At 41.0% G+C, this 25349-nt stretch overlaps 1 protein-coding gene across 1 annotated transcript in view; it reads left to right on the top strand.

Moving 5' to 3' along the window:
* The first annotated feature begins 2909 nt into the window (after positions 1-2909).
* Positions 2910-25349, top strand: part of COBL (cordon-bleu WH2 repeat protein) — an 88322-nt gene continuing 65882 nt past the window's right edge. Inside the window, exon 1 of the mRNA XM_014052405.2 lies at positions 2910-3151. Coding sequence (XP_013907880.2) covers positions 3105-3151 — 47 coding nt within the window. The 5' untranslated portion in view covers positions 2910-3104. The remainder of the gene's footprint in view (positions 3152-25349) is intronic.

Raw genomic sequence — 25349 nt, 5'->3', positions numbered from 1 at the left:
CAGAATATTATGTTTCCCTAGATGTGAAAAGGAAGAAACATGTTTTAAAGAGAGAATAGCTCCCTGCAGCTTCCTGCCCCCACCCCAGGGGTGGGTTTCGACCGGTTCGCACCGGTCCCTGCGATCCGGTTGGTCGCCGAACCCGGAGGTAAGTAACTTCTGGGAACGGCGAAGCCCCCCCGCGCCCCCGCACACCCGCGCGCCCGCACACCCGCGCCCGCTCCTTACCCGGTTTTTACGAATTCTGCGCTTTCCATGCATGCGCAGAACGCCTGTGCGATCCTCCAGGAGCAGCTGGAGCATCGCGCAGACGCTAGTACGCATGCGCACGCCATGTGCATGCACATGCGCGCCGTGTGCATGCGCGAGGACGCCGTGTGCGTGCGCGAGGATGCCGCCGGCCTCGTTCCAACCGATCCGGTTGGAACGGGGCGAGAAACCCACCCCTGCCCCACCCCCTTTGTCAATGGGCCATTAAGAAGGCCAAGCCAGTTCCTTTACATAATAAAGAGTTCTCCCCTTCAGCTCCAGGGGATGGGATTAAGGCATGATAATATTGGCCCTTTACCCAACTCACCACATGGCATCTGAGAACTCAACCAAACCTGGATTCAAAGCAGAGCCTAGAGAGCTCAATATCAAAGGCCAGAGAGGGCATAAAACCAGGGACCCAGCATCTCAGCCTCCCTTCTCTTCTCCACCAACGTTGAAGCATGCAACCACCTTTTTCTGTTCAGAACTCAAGCCATGTGGTCCTGTCCACCATTAAAACCATCTTTCCAAGCAGCCTCCATGTCTCCAGTGTCTTTTTCCCCACTTGGAGCCAAACTCAGAAGGACATTTCTTTCAACAATCCATCTGAACCTTTAGTTAGTTTTGTAATTTTCCAAAGTAAATAATCTAATCCAGAGGTGAGTTGCTCCCGGTTCGGTCAAACCGGTAGTGGTGGTGGTGGGAGGCTCCGCCCACCAGAAGCATTGTGTGCATGCATGTATGAACCGGTAGTAAAGCGGTTAGCAACCCACCACTGATCTAATCATTCTTTTGCTGTTTACTCCCTCCCCATCCCTCTATATTTTTAAGTCTTTAAACTTGGATTTAAAACTTATTTTGCTAAGGATTAAAGGAAACTTTCTTGGTACAATAAAACTTGTTGTCCAAAGGTTCCTAATAGTTGAAAAGCAGTTAACAATTCCAAAAATTATTGGAAAAAGAAATATACAAATATAGTGCCCTTTTAAAAGTTTGAACAAGATGGCTTTTGTCTCATCTTCCAGGGCTCTAATGCAGATGACATTGTTGTCTTACAGTCTGCTCACAAGAAACAACTTTTTGGAGTACTTGAGGACAATCTTAGTAATTCCTCTCCTTGTCTGGAGAGGAAGTACAAAGAACTGGTCTAATGGCCAGCTCTTCATTCTGCTGCAGTGATTGCCATTTGTACACAAAGACATTATGGAGGCAATATCAGATGCATCACTACAAACTGGACATTCCTTTATATTATCTTATTTTTCTTAAATATTAGTTTAACTTTATTGATATCCATCCTTAAAAGCTAGAAGCTCAAGAGTTAAAATATGTGCATTTAACTTTACACAGAATTAAATAATGAACTGATTGAGATATTTGCAAAAGATGACCATTATGAGAATATAAGCAATTTTAATGGGGCTACTACCTCTGAGGGTCTTTTATAGCAGCGAAATAACCCCCAAACACCATCACCTTTGTTTATAAAATCATTTTGTAACAAAGACTGTGGCTGTATAAAGACAAGCTTTGATCTTGTTTACATTAGAGGAGGACTCTGAATTTATATATTCATCCCTCCAAAAAAAAAAGAAGAAGAAAGAAAACTCCCCTCCCTCAAGTTTTCATTACAGTAGTTCACTACAGGAATTTAAAACTGCCCTCCTCTTTTAAGGGATGCAGCATTTACGAAGGGAATGGGGCTTCTTTTCAGAAACACACCCTAGGCAGGAATCGAGTTTTGGGATTCTTGATTATGCAATCTAAATCCTTTCTCTGACGGTGGCAGGTGTGCGATCTGCATTTGTTCGCAAGCCCGCTTTTGCTCATAACCACTGACAAAAATGTGGTGCGTCGCCGCTTGCCTTTCTCACTTGACCTTGTAGTCATTCTTCAGTTGCTGTATTCGCTGCTCCACGTCCCCAGCCTTGGTCTAAATTTTCTATATTATAGCATGGTGAGGAACCTGCCCTTTGCACGAGCCAAAGTGGTATTGGAGCTTGAAGCGAGCTTTGTATTGTCGGCGAGTAACTGTAACCATTTCACTACAGCGTGTATTATTCCCAAAGCTTAGCTTCTCTAACAGGTGCTACAGCTCAATTCTCCATTTCAGATCCAAGATTATGAATGCCGGTTCGGCATTATTTAACAGGTCTGACTTTAGAAAAGAATTGATACCCAGCGGAATGGGAGAGTCTGTTACACTACACTACTGCAGCCTAAGGGCTATTATACAAACCATTTGTGAACGTTTTAATGTCACGCACCCAACCTTGTGCTTACTCTTATCTCTAACCGGTTTAGGAATAATTTGGTCGGTACCTACATACGGGGATATGTTCTGGTCCTTTAATAATCAGCAATTGCTCCCGATACGCTAATTAGTTTAGATAACACATCCGGTTCGCTGGGCCTCCGAAAGAAAACACCTGCCTATAAATATTGCATAGCTTCCCTATCTGCCTTCCTAGCAAACGCAACAACAAAAAGTCGTTGTTATCCTGCAAGACATTCAGCTCCCCAACGGGACAGCAAGCTAAGAGATTGCCCTTGTCTGTGCCTCTCTCTCTCTTGGCCTCGGGACGGAAGTTGCCTTTCTAGTTGCTCCCTGGATGCCAGTCGAGAGCCAGCAATAACTTTCCTCTCGGCGCTTATCCTCTTTTTAGACGCCCCGCGTTCCCACATAGGAGAAGGCAGAAAGCTCGGGGCTCAGCTAGAGTGAGAGCCCGGCGTGAATGAAACGCCGCGCGTCAACCAATTGGCCCAGCAGACGCCCACCACCGCCAGCTGCAATTTAATTGAGTTGAGCAGTTTCATTCAAGGCAGCGCAAGAACTCGTTTTCAAACTAACTATGGAGACCGGGGCTACTCAGTCCGGGAACTACAAACCCGCCAGCGGGTAAGGCTATTCGAGGGGAAACATTGTAGACGTAGTTTTAAATAGGAGAAGAGCTGGAGATATGAGAAAGAGCAAAGGGGAGAGGCTTGTCCCGGTTTTTATTCCTCTCGGCTGCAAGTTGCTCAGGGCGGGGTAGAACAAGCAGTGTGTATTAGGGACATTTCGCAGACGGCGTTTTGACGGAGAAAAGCTGCCTTCGGGTCTTGCATTTTCAACAGACACTACTATTTTAAAGGTTAACAAACTTAGGTTCTTAGTTACTCTGTTCTTAATTATCCTCGCAAAAACCACGCGCGTAGGCACGCGAGCCCTTTCCTGACCACAGTACTTCCAACCCGTTCTGGGTTTGTACAACCTAAGCTAACTAGATGGTTAACAAAAGATAGCAATAGGCGACGTTCTCCAAAACGAAGGCGCCAGCGCTCTTCAGCACAGTCAAATCTGGACTCGGGAGGGTCTCTCTCCTGTATTCCTTTACCCCGCCTCTTCAGCTGTTGACAGTTGAAGGTGGAGTTGGAGCCTGGCCGGCGACTGGAAGGGAGCAAGTGGGAGGCGAGTCTCTTGCTTAGTTAAGGCGGCAGGATAAAGTGAAGGGTAGCTCCTTGGGGGCGACGGCTGGGTCCCGGCAAGCTGCTGGGCTTCGCATGCCACGGGGAGCAGAAGGAGCTTTTTGGCCCAGAAGCCGTTTAGCCTCGCCCCTCTATCGCACAGACTAACCAGTGATTGGGGAATTATTCCAAGTTTAGTGTTACCATGAAACCATAGTTTAAAAGATTCCAGGAGCTGCAGTGCAATGTGGCATATTGATTATTGGTGGACTAGGAAGAAGGGAGACTCATGTTTAAATTCATTCTTAACCATGGAAATTTACTAGGTGATTCTGGATTAGCCACTTTGCCTAATTAACTTTACAGGGTTCTTTTGGTGGGGATAACGTTAGAGATTTCCATGCCAAGCTACCTTGACCTCTAAGAGGAAAGATGAAATATAAATATAAAATATAAATACTGTACAGTAGTAGTGCTGGATGGGGTTGATATGGCAGCTGGAGAAGAGTGTAGTAATTATGTTCCTCTGGTGTTTCATAGTTGGAAACATTCCTAAAACTATTAACTCTGTTTAACTTTAAAATAGACATGCTCCATATATTTGGTTTAGTTCTTTTGAAAGGAACTCTGATACTTAAGTCATACAACTATGAGAGAACAGTTGACTTATATTGTTTTATTACAATAAGGTAACAAAAATACATGATTTGATATTGTATAAATGTTAACTATATTGTTTAAATTGTTATACGAGGGCATAAACTTATAATAGAAAATTTTTAAAAGTATGCACTAAATATTTTTAATAAACAGAAATAAATTAGCCAAGCTGAAAGCTCTTTTCCTTAGTTAAGTAAATGAAAGAGTATCACCCATCTACTGTTCCAAACCATAAGTATTTATTCATGGTTTAAAGAAGACATGCCTTTTAATAACCAGGTGTTTAAATGTGAATAGTATTTATTACCTTCCATGTAAAACCATACAAATATGTGACAATGTGAGCTTTGGAATGACTATTTTTAAAACCATAGATACAAGTACTTAGAATAACACCCAGTTTTCAACAATGTGTAGGCTTTCAATCTCTCTGATTTGCCTGTGAACTAAATATTTGTAGTATAAAATTCTAATTAGAATTATAAATTTTAATTCTCAGTTTCTAATTCAGAGTGAAATAAATTATTTCCCCATCTCAGTCTGGTTTATGTACTGTAAAAAAAACTCAAGAAGAAACTAATTTATTACAGTGTTTGTATATGAATTTTAAAGATTTTGGAGACGATTATGAGGCTTGTCTTCTGCTAAGTTAGCTTGTTAACTGTGTCTCTGTAGTAATTACAGTGCCTCAATTCACACATATTAGGTTATGAGCCACAGTTTGCAAAATATTTTGACAAAGGTTTACAAACCACATTATTGCCTACTGTAATTTGTCATGTTCTAGGCTTCTTTTCTATTGCTATAGTTAAATGAATGTTCTAGCTCAATTTATATCAAAACTTAACAAAAATTAACTTTTTGTTTGCTGTTGTGTAGACTTAGATCTTTAAATACACTTGTAAATATATAGTGGTACATAAAGATCTAGAGGTACACAACAGCAGAACAAAAAGTTTTCAGAACGAAAAAAGAGATTTTAAAAGGTTGAAAATTTAAATGGAATAAGATAATCTGTAGCATTTAGCCAAGATCTGAATTGCTGGGCCCTTAAAGCTTTTTTTAATTGGAAATCAATAGAGCCTGAGGATATGTTTTTGTGATTTAAACCTCTGGCCTGTATGTTTAGAGTGTCACTCAACAAGATATTTGCAATATTTCGAGACCTAGGACCCGATTTTTATCCAACACTCATTGTGAAAGCTGTTACAGTTGTGGATTATGAAAGTTAAATTGTATGTAAATCAAATATAGCTGTTTATGAGTGTTTACACAGAAAAATGTTTGTTTTATGAATCTGTTAGAGATTTGTGATAGCTAAAATGATGAGCTAGATAGTTTTGAAGTTATCTATGAGCAATGTTTCTATTTTTCTTTCCTGATGATAAATCCCATCTAGTTTTGTCTCTGCATTATAAAATATTCTGAAATTAGATGTGCAATTTGAAAACAGTTGCACTCCTTACCCTCTAGTGACCAGGGGATGCATTTATAGAAAGATAAGTTATGTGTGCCATTGGTGTTAAAAGATGTATCATTTTAGAAAGTTGTTTATATGCAGAAGGTACTTTTAAAAACTTTTTATCATACTGTTTTTCTTGTGGCATTCATCAGGTTGTTAAAATGGTTAATTACTAGGGGTCTAAAAATTTTTAGAGAGATGTTTTATAAGGTGTATTTTTGTAAACAAAAGCATCTCTGAATTTTTAAAGCAGCTGCATGTTTTGCAAAGTTCAGATGGCTGCCTCAGTTCATGCAACATTTCTGCCAGTATCAGCAGAAAACCAGCTATTCATTCATACAGATATGTAGTTACAGGTAGTCCTCGATTTAACAACAGTTCATTTAGTATCTGGCAAGGGAAAAAAACCCAAGAGTTAGATATAAATTACTTCAAGATGCTAAGGAAAGAGGAGGTTTGGGTTTATCAGACTTGAAATTGTACTTTGATGCTTGTTGTTTAGTTGGCTAAAAGAGTGGATTAATCTTTAGAATAAGAGGTTACTCAATTTCGTGGGCCACAAATTAAAATTTGGATGGCATGACTATTTATGGTATAATGAAGTTATAGTTACACTATAATCTAAAAGAAAATTTCTATAAGATAATGTATCATTGGTATTTATGTAAATCGGTGATGGCGAACCTATGGCACACATGCCACAAGTGGCACATAGAGCCCTCTTTGCAGGCGCTCAAGCTGTACCCAACTCAGCTCCACTGTACATGCGCATGCGCCTCCTGCTGGCCAGCTGATTTTCAGGTCCCTACTGTGCATGCAGGAGATGCACGGGCATGCACAAGGGGATGGAGTGCATTGCACTATGGGTGTGGGCACTGGTGCGCACTGGTGCGCGCATGATTTTGGCACGTGAGGAGAAAAAAGGTTAGCCATCACTGATATAAGTTGTTAAGAATGTATAAAGATGTTTCAAATGAATATTGGAAAGATAAATGTAAAGAAGACACCTTTTATCATTTATGGTGGTTTGTGATAAGCAAAGAAATATTGGAGTAGGATTCATATCTTAATACAGAAAATTCTCAAAGTGAATATAAAGATAAAACCAGAAACTTCTCCAGTTGATGGCGCAGGAGGGTCCAGGAATGAATTGTTCAATCCTTATTTGCCCAAGAGACTAAGTCAGAATTGAAGCCACGTCTCCAGCTTCCCCTGCTGATATCCAATTCCGACTCAGTCTTGCCCGAAAAGAGATGTAAAATTTTTGACTGTGAGTGAAAATTGGTTTCTTTCTTAGAATAGTTTTTCATTTATTTATTTTTCTTTTGCTTATCTTTAATGTTATTAGTGGAAGGAAGATGTTTGAACTTGGCTCACAAGTTCTTTCCCACCTATTTGTGTTAGAATAGTGAATTGTGCGGGCTGGATCCTCCTTGAGGTTCTCAGGTTCCTTGCAAGTAAGCAGCCGGCTGTGCCGGCCATTGGAGTCTATTGCGGCTCCGTTTGGCTTTATTCCGATTACTGGCTCATAAGGTTTCCCTGCGTTGCCACTGGTTCACGGGCTGCAGCGAAGCTGCTGGTGCAGGAGCACCAGTGTGGTGCGCCGGCATTTCTGCGTAGCCGGACAGATGACAAGAGGGCGCGATTGGCGTCGCCTGGACTTACGGGAGAGCTGCACAGCTGACCGGACGTTCTTGGGGCCGTTTGCTCACCGGCACTGCTGGTTTTCCCCAAAGGCTTCTCCCTTGTGAGGGAGGCCCTGGGGTGGCCAGTTTTGGGGAGACCTTATTGGGCGGTGGCCATCTTGGGGACGTCTTTGTAGCAATGGCCATTTTGTTAGTGACCATGAGGCGGCAGCCATTTTTGAGCATCCAGTGGGTCACATTTTCACCGGCCATTTTGTTTCTGTTTTCTTGCTATCACGAGTGCCGGCTCCGGTGAGAATAGTCACAGATTACTGTGCTGGTTCCTGAACTAGGTAGAGTGAGGCCTTGGGGCACGGAGATCGCTACAGTGCCATGGCTGATTCCCTTGGTGAAAGTAGCTCTGGAGTTACTTCAGCAGCTCCCTCTAAGAGCTCCAAGAAGAGGAAGGGTTTTCCCCAGGATCCTCCTCCACTGGTGAAGCACGCTCCGCCCAGGCAAGGGGGTTCAGGGGATAGGGAGAAGTCCAGGCATGGAGGCAGAGATAAGGCTCCTCTTTCTTTGGTGAGGTCCCCCCCTTCCAAAGGGCGGCTCCACTTTCTCCATCCCCTTCTCCTTCAAGGATTTCTGGATCCCCAAGGGCCAGTTCCATCTCACCCCCACTTTTGGAGGTTGAGGACGAGAAAGGCGAGTACCATCCACTTCCACCCATTATGCCTGCTCCTGAACCAGCACACAGGGACTCGCTGGCCCCCAGGCCTGGGCCCAGTCATGACATTGGGGAATTTGAGGACTTGCCTGATAACATTCAATCTCTTATTCATTGAGCCATTGAACATGGCATAGCCCTCCAGGGTTGCCCACCTGACCAAGCCAATAGAGAGCTGTTGGAGGCCAAGTGCAGACGTATCCAGACGTATTTCTTGCCCAGTCAGAACACAGAGAGAGGTCTCTCCTTCGCTGAGGAGCGAGGTTTCACTCCAGGAAGAGGAGGAACAAAAGGAGATGGAGCTTTCTGATGATGAAGGTTTGGCACCGTATTCCCCTGCCTTTGCAGATTTGTTTCCTCCTAATTTGTTCCGTTCCTTGCTGTTTAAAGCCAGGAGCACTGCAGCCGCTGAGACGGAGGAGGACAAACAGAAGGAGAAGGAGGCCGGGACTGAGGCTTCGACTTCTAAGGCAGCGGCAAAGAAAACATGTTTCTTTGTGGAACCCGCGGCGCGAAAAGAGGTGATCCCTGCACCGAAACTGTTTCTGGATTTCATCCAGAAGCAGTGGACCAAGCCAGATACTTTCCCCACCCCAGGTGGGAATGACAGACGGTTCTATAATATGGAGCCTGATTTCTCCCAGGCATTACAGGTTCCAGAGGTGGACGCCAAAGAAAACATGTTTCTTTGTGGAACCCGCGGCGCGGGACTGGTGTTGCATAAGACCTTCCTGGCGGGCAACATGGGCGATTAAGGCTGCTTCCTCTACCTCCTTCTTCAATCATGCCACGCTGATGTGGCTTGAGCAAATGCAGGAGTGTGTCCCAGTGCACGATGTGACGCTGCTTCAGGACATCAGCAAGGTCATGGCTGCGACTCAGTTTTCGGCGGATGCGACCTTGAACACTGCTAAGTTTGCCTCCAAGGCTCTTCCTCTGTTTCAGTTAGGCAGATGGTGTGGCTTTGAAACTGGCAGGCAGAGGCCAAAGCGAAGTGGAAGCTGGTGGCCGGCCCATTTGTGAGAAAAAAGCTATTTGGTGAGGTTCTAGACCTAATCCTCATTGAGGATAAGAACAAATGTAAAGTTTTGCCTGCCACAACTAAAAAGCAAGAACACAAGTACACACCATATAAATGTAGGGTACCCTATAGGGGTATGGACCCAGCTTATCATTACCAGCCTAGAAACTTTCAGCCACATCAGGACAGGAGGCAGGATAGGTCTTCCTACAGGGATAAGTCACGTTTCCAACCCCAGGGTAAGTGGCCACCCCGTCCCCCGCCGGAATAAGTGAGTGGGTCTGGCGTTGTTTGCCGATTGATGGGAGAATATTACTTCGGATCACTGGGTCCTCAATATGGTAAAGTTTGGCCTGCGACTGGAATTCCTATCCGTCCCCCTGAATTCCTTTCGTACGTTTACGTCCTCCAAATGCGCACTTAAGAGATAGCTCATGCGCCAGGCGATAGACAATCTGATGGAGATTCAGGCGGTAGAGGTGGTTCCCCAGGAGGAGCAGGACAGGGGTTTTTATTCCAACCTCTTTGTGGTTCCAAAGTCCTCTGGGGGTTGGAGGGTGATCCTTGACCTGAAAAAGTCAAACTACTTAGTTTACGAACGGTTTAAGATGGCCTCCCTTTGTTCCATTCTGGAAGGTGTCAGGGAAGGTGACTACCTTACTTCCATTGATTTGACGGAGGTTTACCTTCACGTATCTATCCTCCCTGAGCACAGGAAGTTCCTTAGGTTTTCCTACGCTGGTAACCACTACCAGTATAGGGCTCTTCCTTTCAGTCTTGCCTCAGCTCCCAAAACTTTCACCTCAGAATGGTTCCCATCAGACTTCATTATTATTTAGATGATATCCTCCTCCAGGCAGAGTCACCGGAGCGGTCCCTTCAGGATCTAGGCCTGACAGTGAAGACCCTGCAGAGGTATGGGTTCTCCGTAAACTTCCAGAAGAGCCACATGCGACCTTCTACCAGACTGTTGCATTTGGGAGTGATTATAGATTCCTCCTCCAGCATGGTGTTCCTGTCTCAGGATTGCAGGGCTAGTCTAGTGAAACTGGTCAACCAGGTGCAGAGAGAACGGTGTGTGCCCATAGTCAGTTGTTGGGAAAGATGATTTCATATATAGATCTTGTCCCCTGGGCGAGGCTCCATGCTAGAACTCTCCAGTGGTTCTTGCTCCCGTACCAAAGGAGCAAGCGCAGTGCCTCATCTTTTCAAGTTCGAGTAAACTCCCACGTGAGACTCTCAGGTGGTGGGTTTCCCCAGCGCTAGCCAAAGGGTGTGTGTTCAGGGAGCCAGAAAGACTACTCTGACCATGGACGCGAGCCTTTATGACTGGGGGGCGTTGCTGGGGACACAGCTTGCCCAGGGTCGCTGGTCCCCTTTGGATCTTGCACATAACATAAACTGGCTGAAGCTGCGTGCAGCTCATCTGGCCCGTTGACACTTTCATGTCCTTGTAGAGCAAAGACACATCCTACTTCTGACAACAACATGACCATGAAGGTGCATGTAAACAGGCAAGGAGGGACTCACTCCAGAGCCCACTGGGTGAAATATCAGTGCCTGGGCCATTGGGCAGAGAGGCACCTGTCATCCATCAAGGTGGAGCACATATCTGGAGATGCCAATCACCAAGCGGATTGGCTAAGCAGGGCCACGGTAAACCAGACGGAGTGGCAGCTGGAACCAGAACTGTTCAAAGAGATTTGCAGAACTTCTTCACGTCCCCGGAAAACGCCCAGTTCCCCAGGTTTTTCACGCAGTTCCCGACTCGGGGAGTGGAGGGGAGCAGTGCCCTACGCAGCAGGTGGTCCCCGGGTCTGCTTTATGCATTTCCCCCACTTCCACTGATTCCAGGGATGTTGGGGAAGATAGTGAAGGAAGGGGCAGAGGTAATCATGGTCGCCTCGTACTGGCCATGCAGACCTTGGTTCGCGGACCTCTTAGGTCTGTCCATTGTCAAACCCTGGAGAATCCCGCAGAAGAAGATCTCCCTACGCCAAGGGGGGTTCTGGTCCATCTGGAGCCTCAACAGTTCCAGTTGACCGCCTGGTATTTGAGAGGGAGATCTTAAGGGAGGCAAGGTTCTCCTTGTGGGTGATACGAATCATCGTGGCTTCCAGATGCCCAGCCATGACCAGGATTTATAATGCCACATGGTCCACTTTTTGTACTTGTTGCCGTAAGGCGCGTGTGGACCCCAAACGTCCCTCGCTCCCTAATATCCTGGAATTCCTCCAGGATTGGCTTGATAGGGGGTTGGCCCATAACACACTTCGGAGACAAGTCTCGGCCCTGGCGACTGTCTTGGTCTTGGATGGGAGAGCCTGGGCTATCATCCGGTGGTGAAGAGATTTCGACGGGGGTGGTGGTGGCTAACCTTCGGCCACCGGTAATTCACAGGTTCCCATCTTGGGAGTTGTCCACAGTCCTCCTGGCCCCAGTGGATCCCCACTTTGAATCGCTGAGGACTGTGTCCTTGCAGTTCCTCACTTTAAAGTGTCGGCTAGGAGGATTTCAGGGCTAGGTGCCTTCTCTGTCAGGTAGGACCTTTCCAACCTAACGGTTATACTGAGGCTTGATCCCACCTTTATCCCCAAGATAAATTCTTATTTTCATAGGACCCAGGAGTTAATTTTGCCCTAACCCCTCTCATAGAAGGGAGAAGTCGTGGCACAAGCTGGATGTACGGAGAGCCCTCCGTATTTATATAAAGAGAATGGTGCCCTCCAGGAAAATGGAGGTGTTGTTTGTTTCTTTCCAGCCTTCTGCCATGGGGTCACAGGTGTCCTCCTCTACTATTGGATGCTGGTTGCGAGCTTGTATTGCCAGGGCTTATGAGGCGAGAGGCAAACTGGTGCCACTGGGGATGACGGCTCATTCGACTAGGAGTGCGGCCACCACGGCCGTGTGGAACACTCTGCCCCAATTGGAGTTGTTTGTAGAGCTGCGACGTGGGTTTCCCTTCACCTTTTATTAAGCATTATAGATTGGATGCGTTTGCATCTGCAGAGGCATCATTTGGGCATAGCGTGCTGCAGGGAGTACATGTTCCCTTGGATGCCACGAACCAGTGAGTTCCCGCCCTAAGGACTGCCACTTTGGTATGTCCCATTCCTGGACCCTCCTGCGCCATCAGCTGGAGAAGGAATGTTGGTCCTACCTGAACGTTCTTCTCAGTGTGGCCCAGGACGGTCCAGGTCCCATCCTAGTTGTTGTTTTTGGTTAGGTCCATGGCCCCGGGGCTACTAATGCTGTGGGCAGAGCCTGCTCTTCTTTTGTTTCTCTAGTTGGAGCTGCGCCTCATCGGAATTGGATATCAGCAGGGGAAGCTGGAGGCGTGGCTTCAATTCTGACTCAGTCTCTTGGGCAAATAAGGATTGAACAACTCATTCCTGGACCGTCCTGCACCATGCTGGGAAGAACGTTCAAGTAGGACCAATGTTCCTTTTCTTCTGGGTCTAACGAAAAAAGACTTGCTTTGATTAAAGGAAAAAATGAAATTACTTGGAATTAACTACTTGGAAATCGCTTTAGAACTTTGTGCTTGAGGTGGGGAAAAATGGTTTTTATCAATTGATAATTCGTTATGTAAAAGTAAAATGTTGAGGTTTGATATTATTAACTTATTCTATTGCACGAAAGAAAGTCGAAAGTCAATGTCTTTTCTTTTTTCCCATTGCCCCACACTTTTCCTCTCCCTTTTTCATCTCCTATTTTCCTCCTATTTTCTTTTGAATTTTCATGTTATGTATTATAAAAAACAATAACAATAATAGAAAATTTATCAAACATAACCACAAACAGCTTATAAGAAAGCAGAAAACAAAAGTCTTGAAAGGAGAAAAGTTGTTAATGGTTTGTGCCTACAACAAGAATCAGTCATTCTTTTTTAGAAATTTTTACATGATTCTGTGTATGCACAAATAACCTCACCTTATTGAAATCTGGAGATTTTTAAATCACTGCAAATGAATTTTTAAACAAAGTGTGTGTCCTTTAACAAAGAGATTCTTTAAATAAATCACTGAATCCTAACAATTCATTTAGTAACCATTCAAATTACAACTGCACTGAAAAAAGTTACATGACCGTTTTTTAGAGATACAACTTTGCAGCATCATTTTGATCATGTGATCAAAATTCAGATGCTTGGCAACTGGTTCATATTTATAACCATTGCAGTGTCCCAGAATCATGTGAACACTTTTTCCGACTTTCTGATAAGCAAAGTCAATGGGGTAGCCAGATTTACTTAACAACCAGGTTAGTAGCTTATCAACAGCAATGATTCACTTACAACGTGACAAGAAAGATCGTAAAATGGATCAAAACTCAACTAATGTCTCAATAGCAGAAATTTTGGGCTCAATTGTGATCTTAAATCGAGGATTACCTGTATTAAGATTGAGTTTGCAAACTAAAAGATTGAAGGTTTCAAACCTCCCCTCCCAAAAGTCGTCTGGGTTTATGTACCTCGGCCTAGGTTCCTTCCTTATTGTAGCTTTCTGGTAATTATTATTGTATTATTGAAGAGGAATAATTATAGCTGACATTCTGGAATATGGTAATCAAGAGACAGCTTTCCAAGCAAATCCTTGCATGACTGGAGGAAATAAATCAGAAACCAAAGACAAAGTTAGAGGAATGCCAGATTTCTTGGGAGAGTGTCTTCTGAGTATTTGACAATGTACTTAAAAGTTGACTATTACTTTTCAGTAGCTACCGGTAACTGTATAAATTTGGATCAGTTTAGACGAAGACTTGGAATTTGATTGAGATAAACGTTTCTGACAATCTAAATTCATGTCTTAACTCCAAGCCTTGTTTGAGTTCCTGAAACCCATTTTGGCAGAGCGTTAACAATTTGCTGCTCAATCTCCTAACATTTTATCCTATTTCCAGATTGCATTATATAAGTAGTTCTCACTTAGGTTTTTGATTGTTCAACATTACAATGGGGCTTATGCCTGGGCCTCCACTTATGGCTGTTGTAGTGCCCCACAATTATGTGATCAAAATTAGGGCACTTGACAACCTGCCCACTTTTACAATCAAACAGTGTCTCCCCCATCTATCTCTCTTAAATGTGTTATGTACTCATAACATATGAGTACATGTTGTTGCTGTGGTATGTTGGTAAGAATAGAAGTTTGGATCACAAGTATTCCTCAACTTACACAATTCATTTAGCAATTATTTGAAGTTACAATAATGCTGAAAACAGTGATATGACTTGCACTTACAACTATAGCAATAGCAATAGCAACTATCACAGTGTCTCCACAGTCATATGATTGTGATTTGGAAGCTTGGCAACTGTTCCACATGTACAAAAATTGCAGCATCCTCCAGTCATGGGATCGCCATTTGCAAACTTCTCAGCCCGTTTCCGACAAGCAAAATCAATAGGGAAGCTGCCTGGAGGTTGCAAGTTGTGGTTATATGATGTCTTGCTTAATGAGCATTGGTGATTTGCTTAACAATCACGTAAAAATGTCATAAAAATTGGGTGTGATCCTCATCATTAATGCGTCACTTAATAATGCATGCTTATTGATGAATTTTCTATTGTGGAAAATAGAAATTCCATTCTATTGTGCTCATAAATCAAGAACTATCTGTATAACACCCTTTTTCTATGTTAGCACCTAACTAAATATAGGTAGTCCTCAACTTATAATCACAATTGGGACCAGAATTTCTGTTGCTAGGCAAGGCAGTTGTTAAGTGAGTTGTGCCTGAATTTCTTACCTTTTTTGCCATGGATGTTAAAAAATTCACTGTAGTTAAGTGAATCACATTGTCATTAAGCAAGTCCAGTTTCCATCCTTGAGTTTACTTGCTAAAAGCACTCTTGAAAGGTCGCAAGTGATGATCACACGAGCTATTGCAACCATTGTAAATATATGCAGGTTGCCAAGTGCCTGAATTTTGATCCTGTGACCGTGGGATATGCAGTAGTCATAAGTAGGAGGACCAGTCATAAGTCACTTTTTTCGATTCCATTGTAACTTTCCATTGTAACTAAATAAATAGTTGTAAATAGAAGATTGCCTGTATATGCTGAATTATTTTTATATTACTCAAGTTTAAACAAATTGTTACTTTATTCATCAACTGAAAACAGCCCGATTAAATTACTTTCTTTAATTATTTAACAATGTAATTCAATTAGGAAGAATCATTTGTGTGAGAAAGAATGAATGAAAAGGTTTTTATGAAGTGTCTGATGTTTATTTACATTGTTATTTTTAATTACTTTCCCTTATCTTTAGGTATTTAATGAAATATTATCTAATTTAGAAATTAACAATACCTCTATAGATGAAAAAATGGTTTTATCAGCATATTTGTGTTTTAGCTACAATTATTTATTACTTTAAAGCTTTTTAAATGAAGTTTGCTCAATAAGCCATTTAACTACATAGAATTGTTTGACTGTGATTATTCTTGATCTATTGATTTCTATAGTATTTGCACTGTTTAAAAATATAAATTAGTTATAAAATATCTAATTAAGTACTCCTAAGAAATTCTAAATTATGGCTATTTGGAAATTCAATAGCTCATGAATTAACTATTTCTTTTACACCTAATAGGTCATTTTCATAGTATTAACTGAAAGAAATTGGATAATACATTGATACATTATGTCTATTGCTTTTGACAGAGGTACTTTTTTTCTCCTGAATATTAAGTGAATATATTAAATTCTATGTAAAATATAATATAAACTACAATGTAAAAAGTAAGTGTTGTAAATGGGGATGTTGTAGGGTCTCCTGCTTGGGCTTGGATTAGATGACCTACAAAGTCTCTTCCTGCTTTGTTAATCTATCAAAATGTTTATCTTTTCAGATCAGGGTTTCTTTTGATACAATAAACATAAAAGTATATATTAAATTGTCTTTAAATTATTAATAACAAGAATTGGAGATAACATTTGGAAAGAAATTACTCATTTTTCGTGTGTGTGTGTGTGTGTGTGCGCACGCGCAAATAATGTTAAACAGTAAAACATTGAAATAGAAACTAAGTGTTCTCTAGCTTCAATTTCTTAAGCCATAGTTAATCTGCATTTTCTTCTTTACTAATTTCAATTTTGACATCTGTTTACTGAGTGTAATTCTAAATTTCACTTTTTTACATATATAGTTACACTTGTATTTTTATTAGCTTCTTGCCTTTTTCATTTTTTAAAAAAAATTCTTACAATAAGATGACTAATTATTGTATTTTTCGGAGTATAAGACGCACCAGAGTATAAGTCACACCAAGCTTTTGAAGAGGCAAATTTTTTAAAAAAGTTTTGAACTCTGCAGACCTCCCCAAAATGGCCCGTTTTTCCGAAAATTGGCCCATTTTTGTCCAAAAAAAAAGGGTATGGATAGCATTTAGGAGGCTTATCGAATGTTCCTGGGGGCTGGGGGGGAACAGCCTGTTTTTCATTCATTTTTGTCCTCCCCAGCCCCCAGGAGCACTCTGGAAGCCTTCTAAAGGCTATGCATGGCCATTTTTGCAAAGGGGGCGGGGTTTCAGGAGGCCAAAAATTGCTGTATTCAGTGTATGACACACCCAGATTTTCAGCCTCTTTTTTGAGAGGGAGGGAGGTGGGGAGAAAGATGCTTTTTATGTTTGCCATCTCCAATTCAGGAAATGTCAGAAGTTGTTCATAATCTATGAAAAAATTGTTACAGAATTTAAGAACTCCCCCCCCAAAAAAACCTGTTGTGCCTATCCTGGCATTGTGATATTGCTGTTTTAAATCTTAATATTTTTATCTTTAAAACATTCATCTTATTTATAACTTATTCTGAAATTAATGTAATTGTTGGTGAGCTTTAAATATCCAAATAGATAAATAAATGATTATACTCTCTTTGCCCACTTCATTATTCCATGATTTCCAGCAAACCTTAATGGTGGAGTGACAGTTATATGCACTTGGCTGCTAATATACTTTTCTAGCACTGTTGGTGTAATCTTTCTTGGTCTCAATTGAGCCCTTCAGGTGTTGGCTGTCATTTCTTGAACTTAAGAGTTCTTCTGAGATATCTCTAAAGAACAAGATTGTATTTCTTTGATCTGTGGGTAAGATTATTATGTCACGGAGCGTCTCTGTTCCTGTGATTCTGGATCTGGAAAGAAGAGCAGCTTCAGCAATTACAATATAACAAAAGTTGTTCAAGTAGATATTTTGTTATAATCACTTTCCTATCATTTGCGGTAACAGTTGAGGAGCAAAGGTCAAGCCCCAATTCATGTATGCTATATGTAGCTTGAGGCCTAAAATTTTTTTAAAAAAATTCCCTTCAATTCTTTTTATTTGCCTGTTTACATATTTTCTGTGAAATATTTACAATATATATTTAAAAATAAAACCAGCTAAATAATTAAAAGAGGATTACTAAAGAATATTACTTGACAAGGAACACCTCAGATATTATTAGACCAGGGATAGCGAACCTTTTTTGGCTCGTGTGCCATAAAGAGAGAGCGCACAGGGGTTGTGTGCAGGCGTGCCGCACCCATAATGCAACATGCAACCCCCCCCAGTACACATGCGAGCATGAGAGGCACTCCCCTCCATTTTTTGCAGGAGCCTGGGGAGGGTGAAAACAGTCCCCCTGAGCCCTCCGGGGGCTTCAGGGACCTTCAGGGAAGCTCCTGAAGCTTCTAGAAGGCCTTCAGGGGGGCTCTTTTCACCCTCCCCAGGCTCCTATAAAGCCTCTGGAGCCTGGGGAGGGCAAAAAATGGCTTTAAAAAAGGCTGAACTCAGCTGGCCAGCGTGCATATGCCCTGACAAATGGCTCTGCATGCCACCTGTGGCGCACGTGCCATATATTCGCCGTCCTGGTACTAGACACGCTGACATATGCCAATGGAGATTCTCAGTCATCCAGGTCATGGTTGTCCCAAAGGTGCTTTTTTGAAGTGGTAACTGGACTTTCTGGTTTTTCTTTGAATGACAAGCCAGAGCTGAAGAAACTACTTGGATGAGAAGCGAAACATCTTCAAAGAAAAACCAGAAAGTCCAGTTGCCTCTCGAAAATAGCACCTTTGGGACTCTGACACATACCATTTCTAGTTAATGGCTTTGGCTTCACAATTACCCATCTGAAAACATACTGAAATGAACTAATCAAAACCAAACATTGGGTTCAAGATTTCTTTTCTCCTTTCCTTCTAAATGTTTGATATAACATTGGTAGCTTTGCAGGTGGACAGTTTGAATATGTACATACATATGCATGTATTTCCCGCCTTTATTATTTTTACAAGTAACTCAAGATGGCAAACATATTGAATAGACCTTCTCTTCCTATTATTATATAATGGCTATCTCTAGCTTGGTCTCTGATTCACCAGCCTCAGCCTTTATACCTTGTGCTTTTATATTTTTCTTTTCCTTCCATATTGAATCAGGAGTTTCTCTTTCTCTTACTAGTCATAAGCAGCTGGAGTGGATTCTCTTCTTCCTTCAATCTCCATTTCACCTTGGCAGAAACCTAACTTAGCAAAACCCAACCTTCATGCAAAGTATTTTTAAACTTTCTCATTAAGAGTGCTATCTTAAAGCTGTAATTCTAATTAAGATCACTTTAATTTTTAATTTTTTTCCATCTGGAATTATCTGCTGTGGTATATGACCTTTTTTGCAATAGTGCTAAACCCTATTATTAGTGTAGGGCACGGGTGTCAAACTCCATTTTGTTGAGGGCCACATCAAGGTTGTGTTTGACCTCAGGGAGCTGGAGTGAGTATGGCTGGGGTGGGCATGGCCAGCTCAGTATCACTCATTTTGAGGGTGCCTTGGTGGTCTGAGCATTCTGCTAGTGAAAATGAGCCCCAGAACTCAGTTTTCAGCTGGGATGTCTTCCTACAACCCTCTGCCTGCGAACATGGAGCCTGAGATGGCCCGCACACAGCCCTCACAAGCTCTACTTTCGACTGCAATGGCCTCCTGCAACCCTCTGCCAGCCAACACGGAGGTCTGTTTTTGCTGGCAGAGGCACTGCAGGCCAGTCCTTTGCTGTTTCCAGGGCGGCCCCATAGGTCAGATCTAAGGATCCTGCTGGCTGGTTGTGGCCCTTGGGGCCTTGTGTTTCACACTCCTGGTGTAGGAGATGAGGGAATAGCCTTGAAGGACAGGAAGAACAGATGCAACTAAGGTAATGTTCAAATAAAAGGAGCCTGATCCCAGGATAAGAACATAAGTTTCTCAGAAAGTCCTGCTTTGCTCACATTAAGATAGAGGAAGGGGAACATATTCAGATTTGCAATATATTGTTACTATAATTTTACAGTATATGTAGTTCTGACCTACATGGCATTGGTTCATAGTCTGATCTATTTTGTGTAGCTAACAATTATATAAAACAGTATTTTCTTCCTCTATTAAATTCCAGGTGAACATTTGAATTTTATCTTTATTGAACCAGTAACTGACCTAAATCCACATTCTTTGGATCATTTTCCTCAATAAGTAAATGAACATCCTATCTATCTATCTATCTATCTATCTATCTATCTATCTATCTATCTATCTATCTATCTATCTATCTATCTATCTATCTATCTATCTATCTATCTATCTAAGTTCTCATTATGTAAATTTAGGATTTGTCATATTTGTGCAGAAATACTGAAAATTCAAACTTTTAAACATCACTCTATATATCTCATTAATACTAGGCCCTCATGTACCATGTTTGCGCCCCCTTACATCCTTCCTGATCTTTGCCGTACTGTTCAGCATCCCCATGCACCTTTCTTGATCATCGCCATGCTTCCTTTACATACCCTCCCTACACGTGCCATGCCTCCTTTGTATCTTGTGCAGCCTCCCCAACCTTTGCTGTGTCTTCTTATCACACTTGTCCACTGTCATGCATCCTCCCCAAACCTTACCATGCCTCCTTTGCATCCCTGCACAGCCTCCCCAAATTTTATCACATTCCCTCCTGCACTTTTCTCCACCCCTGTGCAACGTCCTTGAACATCACTGCACCTCCTTCATACTCTGCTTGAATGTCATTGTGTCTCCTTCACATTCCTGCATACCTTCTCCAACCCTTGCCATTCTTCTCTCATGCATCTTTTGTTGGCTCCTTCACCAGGCAGCAGCCATTTACCTCCCTGCAAGCCTTGTAACATTTGCAACTTTCTGTTGGGTTTCTCCACTGATTTATAGGTGCGAAGCCAGCAGAAAGTTGCTTCACCTAATGAACATGGGATTCACTAGGCGAAGCAACACATTAACATTAACAAACAAGACTGCAGGTATTGTTACTGTTAATAGTGTATGGTCAAGCTTTGCAATTATATTGCATAGTGTCATATAGAAATTCAAGTCCCATTTACCATTGTAAGTCAAGAACTACCTATAATTTCAATTTGTTTTTTGGAAATGGCAGTTTAATTCCTAAATGTTATTTTTTCAATATATATACTTTGCCAATGGCTCTAATGCTAGTAAAAATGAAGAAGCCGAGATGGACAATCTTGTCTTGTTCTCTTCAGCATGTGTTAACCTTTTGAGGTAGATCAAACTAGAAAACCAAATTTTGAATACAATTGCTACCTTTATCATAAACTTACAGTAACAGAACATTGCAAGTCTGAATACATTTTCTCCTCTCTACCTTTATCTTTATGAGAACTAGGGATGGTCAAGTCTGAGAGAGTTTCTCAAGTTATCTTTTTGCCTGGGGCTCAGATTTCTCTTATCTGAATATAGCTTTAATTGAGACTCTTCCTCATGTTTTTCAAGGTTACCCCTACTGCCTATTGCAGCATAGCAGAGAACCATTAACTTGATTTCTTGTTTTTTTTTTAAATAATACTTTGTATCCATATGGGGAAAAATTAGAGTCGTCCTTCCTCTTTTTAGAATTGCAAATATAAAGTAATATTCTAAACTGTCAAAGGCTATTTCTCATGAAAAAAAATTATAGCTACTTTGTGTTTTTTGTTGTTTTAATTTATTTTACTAATCACATTAAAATATATTTGATATTGTGTCTGTAATGGGATGGGTGGATAATCTTGAAGGATGAGGGGAACAGATGTTGCCTAGGAAGCACTCAGATAATAGAGATAGGTGCTCAAAATGGCTTTACAGTCAGAAGTAGAAACTTAGGAAGAACCTACCTTAATTGTTTAGGCAATTAGAAATACATATGTACTTGCATATAGCCTTACTATATTCAAACTTACATATAGCCTTACTATAAGACTTGCATATTTAGGGGTCAACAGGAAGTTCTTCAGCTGGACAGATGGGGGGGGGCTCTCAAGAGCCTCACATGAACCCTGTCTGATAATCCAATTCCAAGGTCTGTTTGGACCAGACATTTCCCCACCCCCGGAGGGGGGCAAAGAAGACAGCATCTCATCAGACCCAGGGGGAAGCAACAGAACCCTCACAGGTCGGAGTTTTGTCTTTTGAATCAGAGTCGGGGTGACAGCCTATAAATATGGCTGAACTACTTGTCAAAGCAAAAGGAACAGGAGGGTTCGGAAGAGATGAAAGGCCAGTAAGATAATTTATGTAACCCACATCCATAAATCAAACCTGCAAAAGGCAAAGAAATCTTAGGAACATTAATAATATTGATGGTCAGATCGGAACTTTTCCAGAAAGGAAGGAAGGAAGGAAGGAAGGAAGGAAGGAAGGAAGGAAGGAAGGAAGGAAGGAAGGAAGGAAAAATGGAGGGTTAAAACACCAGTACTCCCAAACTTTATTTACTCAAAATAATTTTGGACAGAAAGGAGAAAGCAGAGAAATGACAAACTCACTCAAATATAAACTTTAAACTTGGTTTTGGATTTGAAAAGAAACCAAACACTTTCAAAGATTTATTCTGTTTGAATTTCTTCCATTGATAAATCTTAACTCCCCCCCCCCCAAAGAAGCACTTCTTCTTACTGATAACTGATAACCTAACTGCGCGGGAAGTTTTTATTAACCAACTGCCATAAATCAGAACTGAAAGTAGGAGGCAAAAGAAGAATACCCGAATCTAGCGGATTGCAAGCCTGTTTCAAGTAATATATTATGAGCAGCTATAAGAGACTGGACCCGGTAAGGGAAAGAATAGCAACAGAATATTAACGGAATTCAAACTTGTTTTGCTTTGTTTTGCTTTCTTCTTCTTTATTTTTTTCCACTTGGCAAAAGAGAAAGATAGCCCCAGCTTCTCTTCCATTTTGAATTTAATGTGTGAAATAAGTTTGAAATAAGATTTGTATAACTAACTGCAATTTTGGATCTGGACATTATGGTAGAACGAAAGACTAAGGTTGTCACCTTCGTTTTTTCCCACAGCAATTGAAGCAGATAAATGTAAGGTGGAACAGAACTTTGAAATAAGAACTGCATAACTGTATAATTAACTGTAACTTTGGAACTGGACATTATGGAAAACTGGGAATTTGAATAACTGTGAAATTTTATAAAAATATACGTATATAAAACAGTAAAATCAAGTCTAATTAGAATTTTGAATCCATTGAAGCAGATAGCTATAGAAGAACTCAAAGAGGAAGGGGAGTGAGACATTGAAGGGGGGAGGAAAATAAAAAGCAGACAAAAAACTCCTTTGGTCCCGGCAATGGTATAGGGAAAATTGTGAAAAGGGGAGGTGTCCCAACAAAAGGGAAAAGAAAGCTGACAAAAGTGGTCTTGGAGGCTGTTAGTGGCATAAGGAAAATTGAAGCAGGAGGTTATGCCCCAACAAAGAGGAATATAAACTATTCTTTTGGTCACTTGGGGAAATTTGAAGGGAGTGGATGTGTCAAAATAAAGAAAAGGGAGAAGACAGGAACAGAGAAATGGGACAAAAGACTTACCAGGAAAAAATCAGATAATTAGAAACTACTATATGGGAAAATATAAAGTTAAGATAAGGGCTTTATTCCTAAATATGATAATAAAATGGAGTTGCTAACTGGTTGAACAAGATAATGGAAAGATAACTAAATAAAAGTTAAAATATATGGAATATGGATAAATATGAAACTGATATGGGGAGCTTGTAAGAGGTTTGTGATTTACCTATTTGGCATGATAATTAAATTAAGTTGTGAATTGAGTGAATATGACAATAGAAGGACAACTAAGCATGGGTCAAAATCTATGAAACATGGACATATATAGAACCTTTAAGATAGTGAACAAAGTGAGATGTTTACCGCCTGTTACTCCATATAATACATTAAGGGAAGTGCAATCAATACTGAATAACAAAAATTGTCATCTAGAGATAATTAAGGGTAATTTAATCCAAGGTATAGAAGAATGGAGAGGGAACATGAAATATACCTACAATGGGAAACTATTCTGATAAAAAGACAGAATCACAAATTGGGAGCAAGTAAGGGTGTATAATTATATAAAGATAATGATGAGAATAGCTGGGAATTGTAACCAGGTATACTGCTCGACCAAAATTAGGTTGGGGTGGGGAGTTAAACGGACAGTGACTATATATGTATACTTTTCTGTTATACCACTTTTTTCTATTAAAAAGGAGGAGAAAAATTAACTATGTATATTGAAAAAAATTTATAAATACCATCAACATAAAAGGGAGCTTGCTCAGAAGCTGAAATACACCAAGTAAATGAGATGAATAGTGGGAAGTAGAGGAAAAAGGTAAGGGAAGGAGGGAAATGAGGAGTGGTAAGGGGAGGGAGAGAAGGAGAGAGGAAGTTGAGAAGAGAAGAATGACAGAGGGAAGAAAGGAGGTAGGGAGGGGGAGGAGAGAGGGAGACAAAAGTGATGGACAAAGTACAAATAGGGTGTATGGAGAGTAGAAGAGCCAATAATTGGTTTTTGGGAGTTGGTAAGATGAATTGATATAAACATTTAATAATACAATATGATGTTGGTTATGTAATAGTATACATGTAAATTATATGTTATGAAAATGGAAAAATAAAAAAAAACTTTAATTAAAAAAGACTTGCATATTTAGTTTTACATATAGCCTTACAATACTGTGAAGTGTTAGTACTACTTTATAATGCCTTGGTAAGAAAACACCTGGAATAGTTTATCTAGTTTTTGTTGTTACATTATAAAAAAGATGTTGAGATTAGGAAAATCCTGGAGAAGATAATCAGTAACAAATCTGCAAACACCTAGAAGCAAGCCAAGTTATAACCAGAAGCCAACTTGGGTTTGTCAAAAACAAATCTTATTTCATTTTTTGACAAAGTGACTAAAGTAGTGAACCAGCAAATTGCTGTGGACATAGTATACTTGGATCTCAATAAAACATTCGACAAAGTAGATCACAATTTACATACTTCTTAAGAAGCTTGAAAAATATGGGATAGCCTGCATTACCACGAGATAGATTTGTAACTGGTTTCCAAACCACACTCCACATGTAGTCTTTAATGAAACTACATCTACATGGAAGTTAGGAAGTAGGGGGATATCCCCCAAGATTCTGTTTTAGACCTAGTATTCTTCAATTTCTCATAAACGATCTAGAGGAAATAGAAGGGGAACTCATCAAATTGGCAGATAACATCAAGCCAGCAGAACTGGACAATATCCCAGAAGTTAGCTTAAGATCCAGATGTATCTCGACTGACTCAAACACTGTTCCCTATCTAACAAAATGAAATTCAATGTAGAGGAAACTAAGATTCTATATTTAGGCAAGAAAAACCAAATGTACAGGTACAGATTAGGTGAAACTTTGCTGAATACCAGTAATGTGAGAAGAATATTGGAGTTCTAGTGGACAGTCACTTAAATATGAGCCAGCAGTGTGTGACAACATAAAAAAACCCTAATATAATCCTATGCTGTTTGCTGTTACATCAGTGACTACTTCTTGGATAATCAAACGCATTATTGTTCTAAATGACTCTTTTAGTCTGAAGCTTGCTTGCATGCTTGCTTGGTTTATTGCACTGCTCACTAATACTTCTTGAATGGAATGCAATTCCAGAAGATTATGGTCTGCTACGAGGTGTAGCAGGAAAATCATTATGGGAGGAAAATGATTGTGGGGGGAAAAGGAATCGTGGTAGAATTCATCCTCTCTGGGAAAAAAATGAGTTTGATGAGTTTAAAGATATAAAGACTTGTATAGGAACTTTGTGACAAAAGCTGAGATTGGTTATCTTGTTAAT

The sequence above is a fragment of the Thamnophis sirtalis genome, unplaced genomic scaffold (genome assembly GCF_051295495.1).
Source record: "Thamnophis sirtalis isolate CommonGarterSnake01/CBP01778 unplaced genomic scaffold, rThaSir2_p1.2 scaffold_4, whole genome shotgun sequence".
NCBI lineage: Eukaryota > Metazoa > Chordata > Lepidosauria > Squamata > Natricidae > Thamnophis > Thamnophis sirtalis.
The sequence above is the reverse complement of the archived record's forward strand: the minus strand, read 5'-3'. Positions and strand labels throughout refer to the sequence as shown.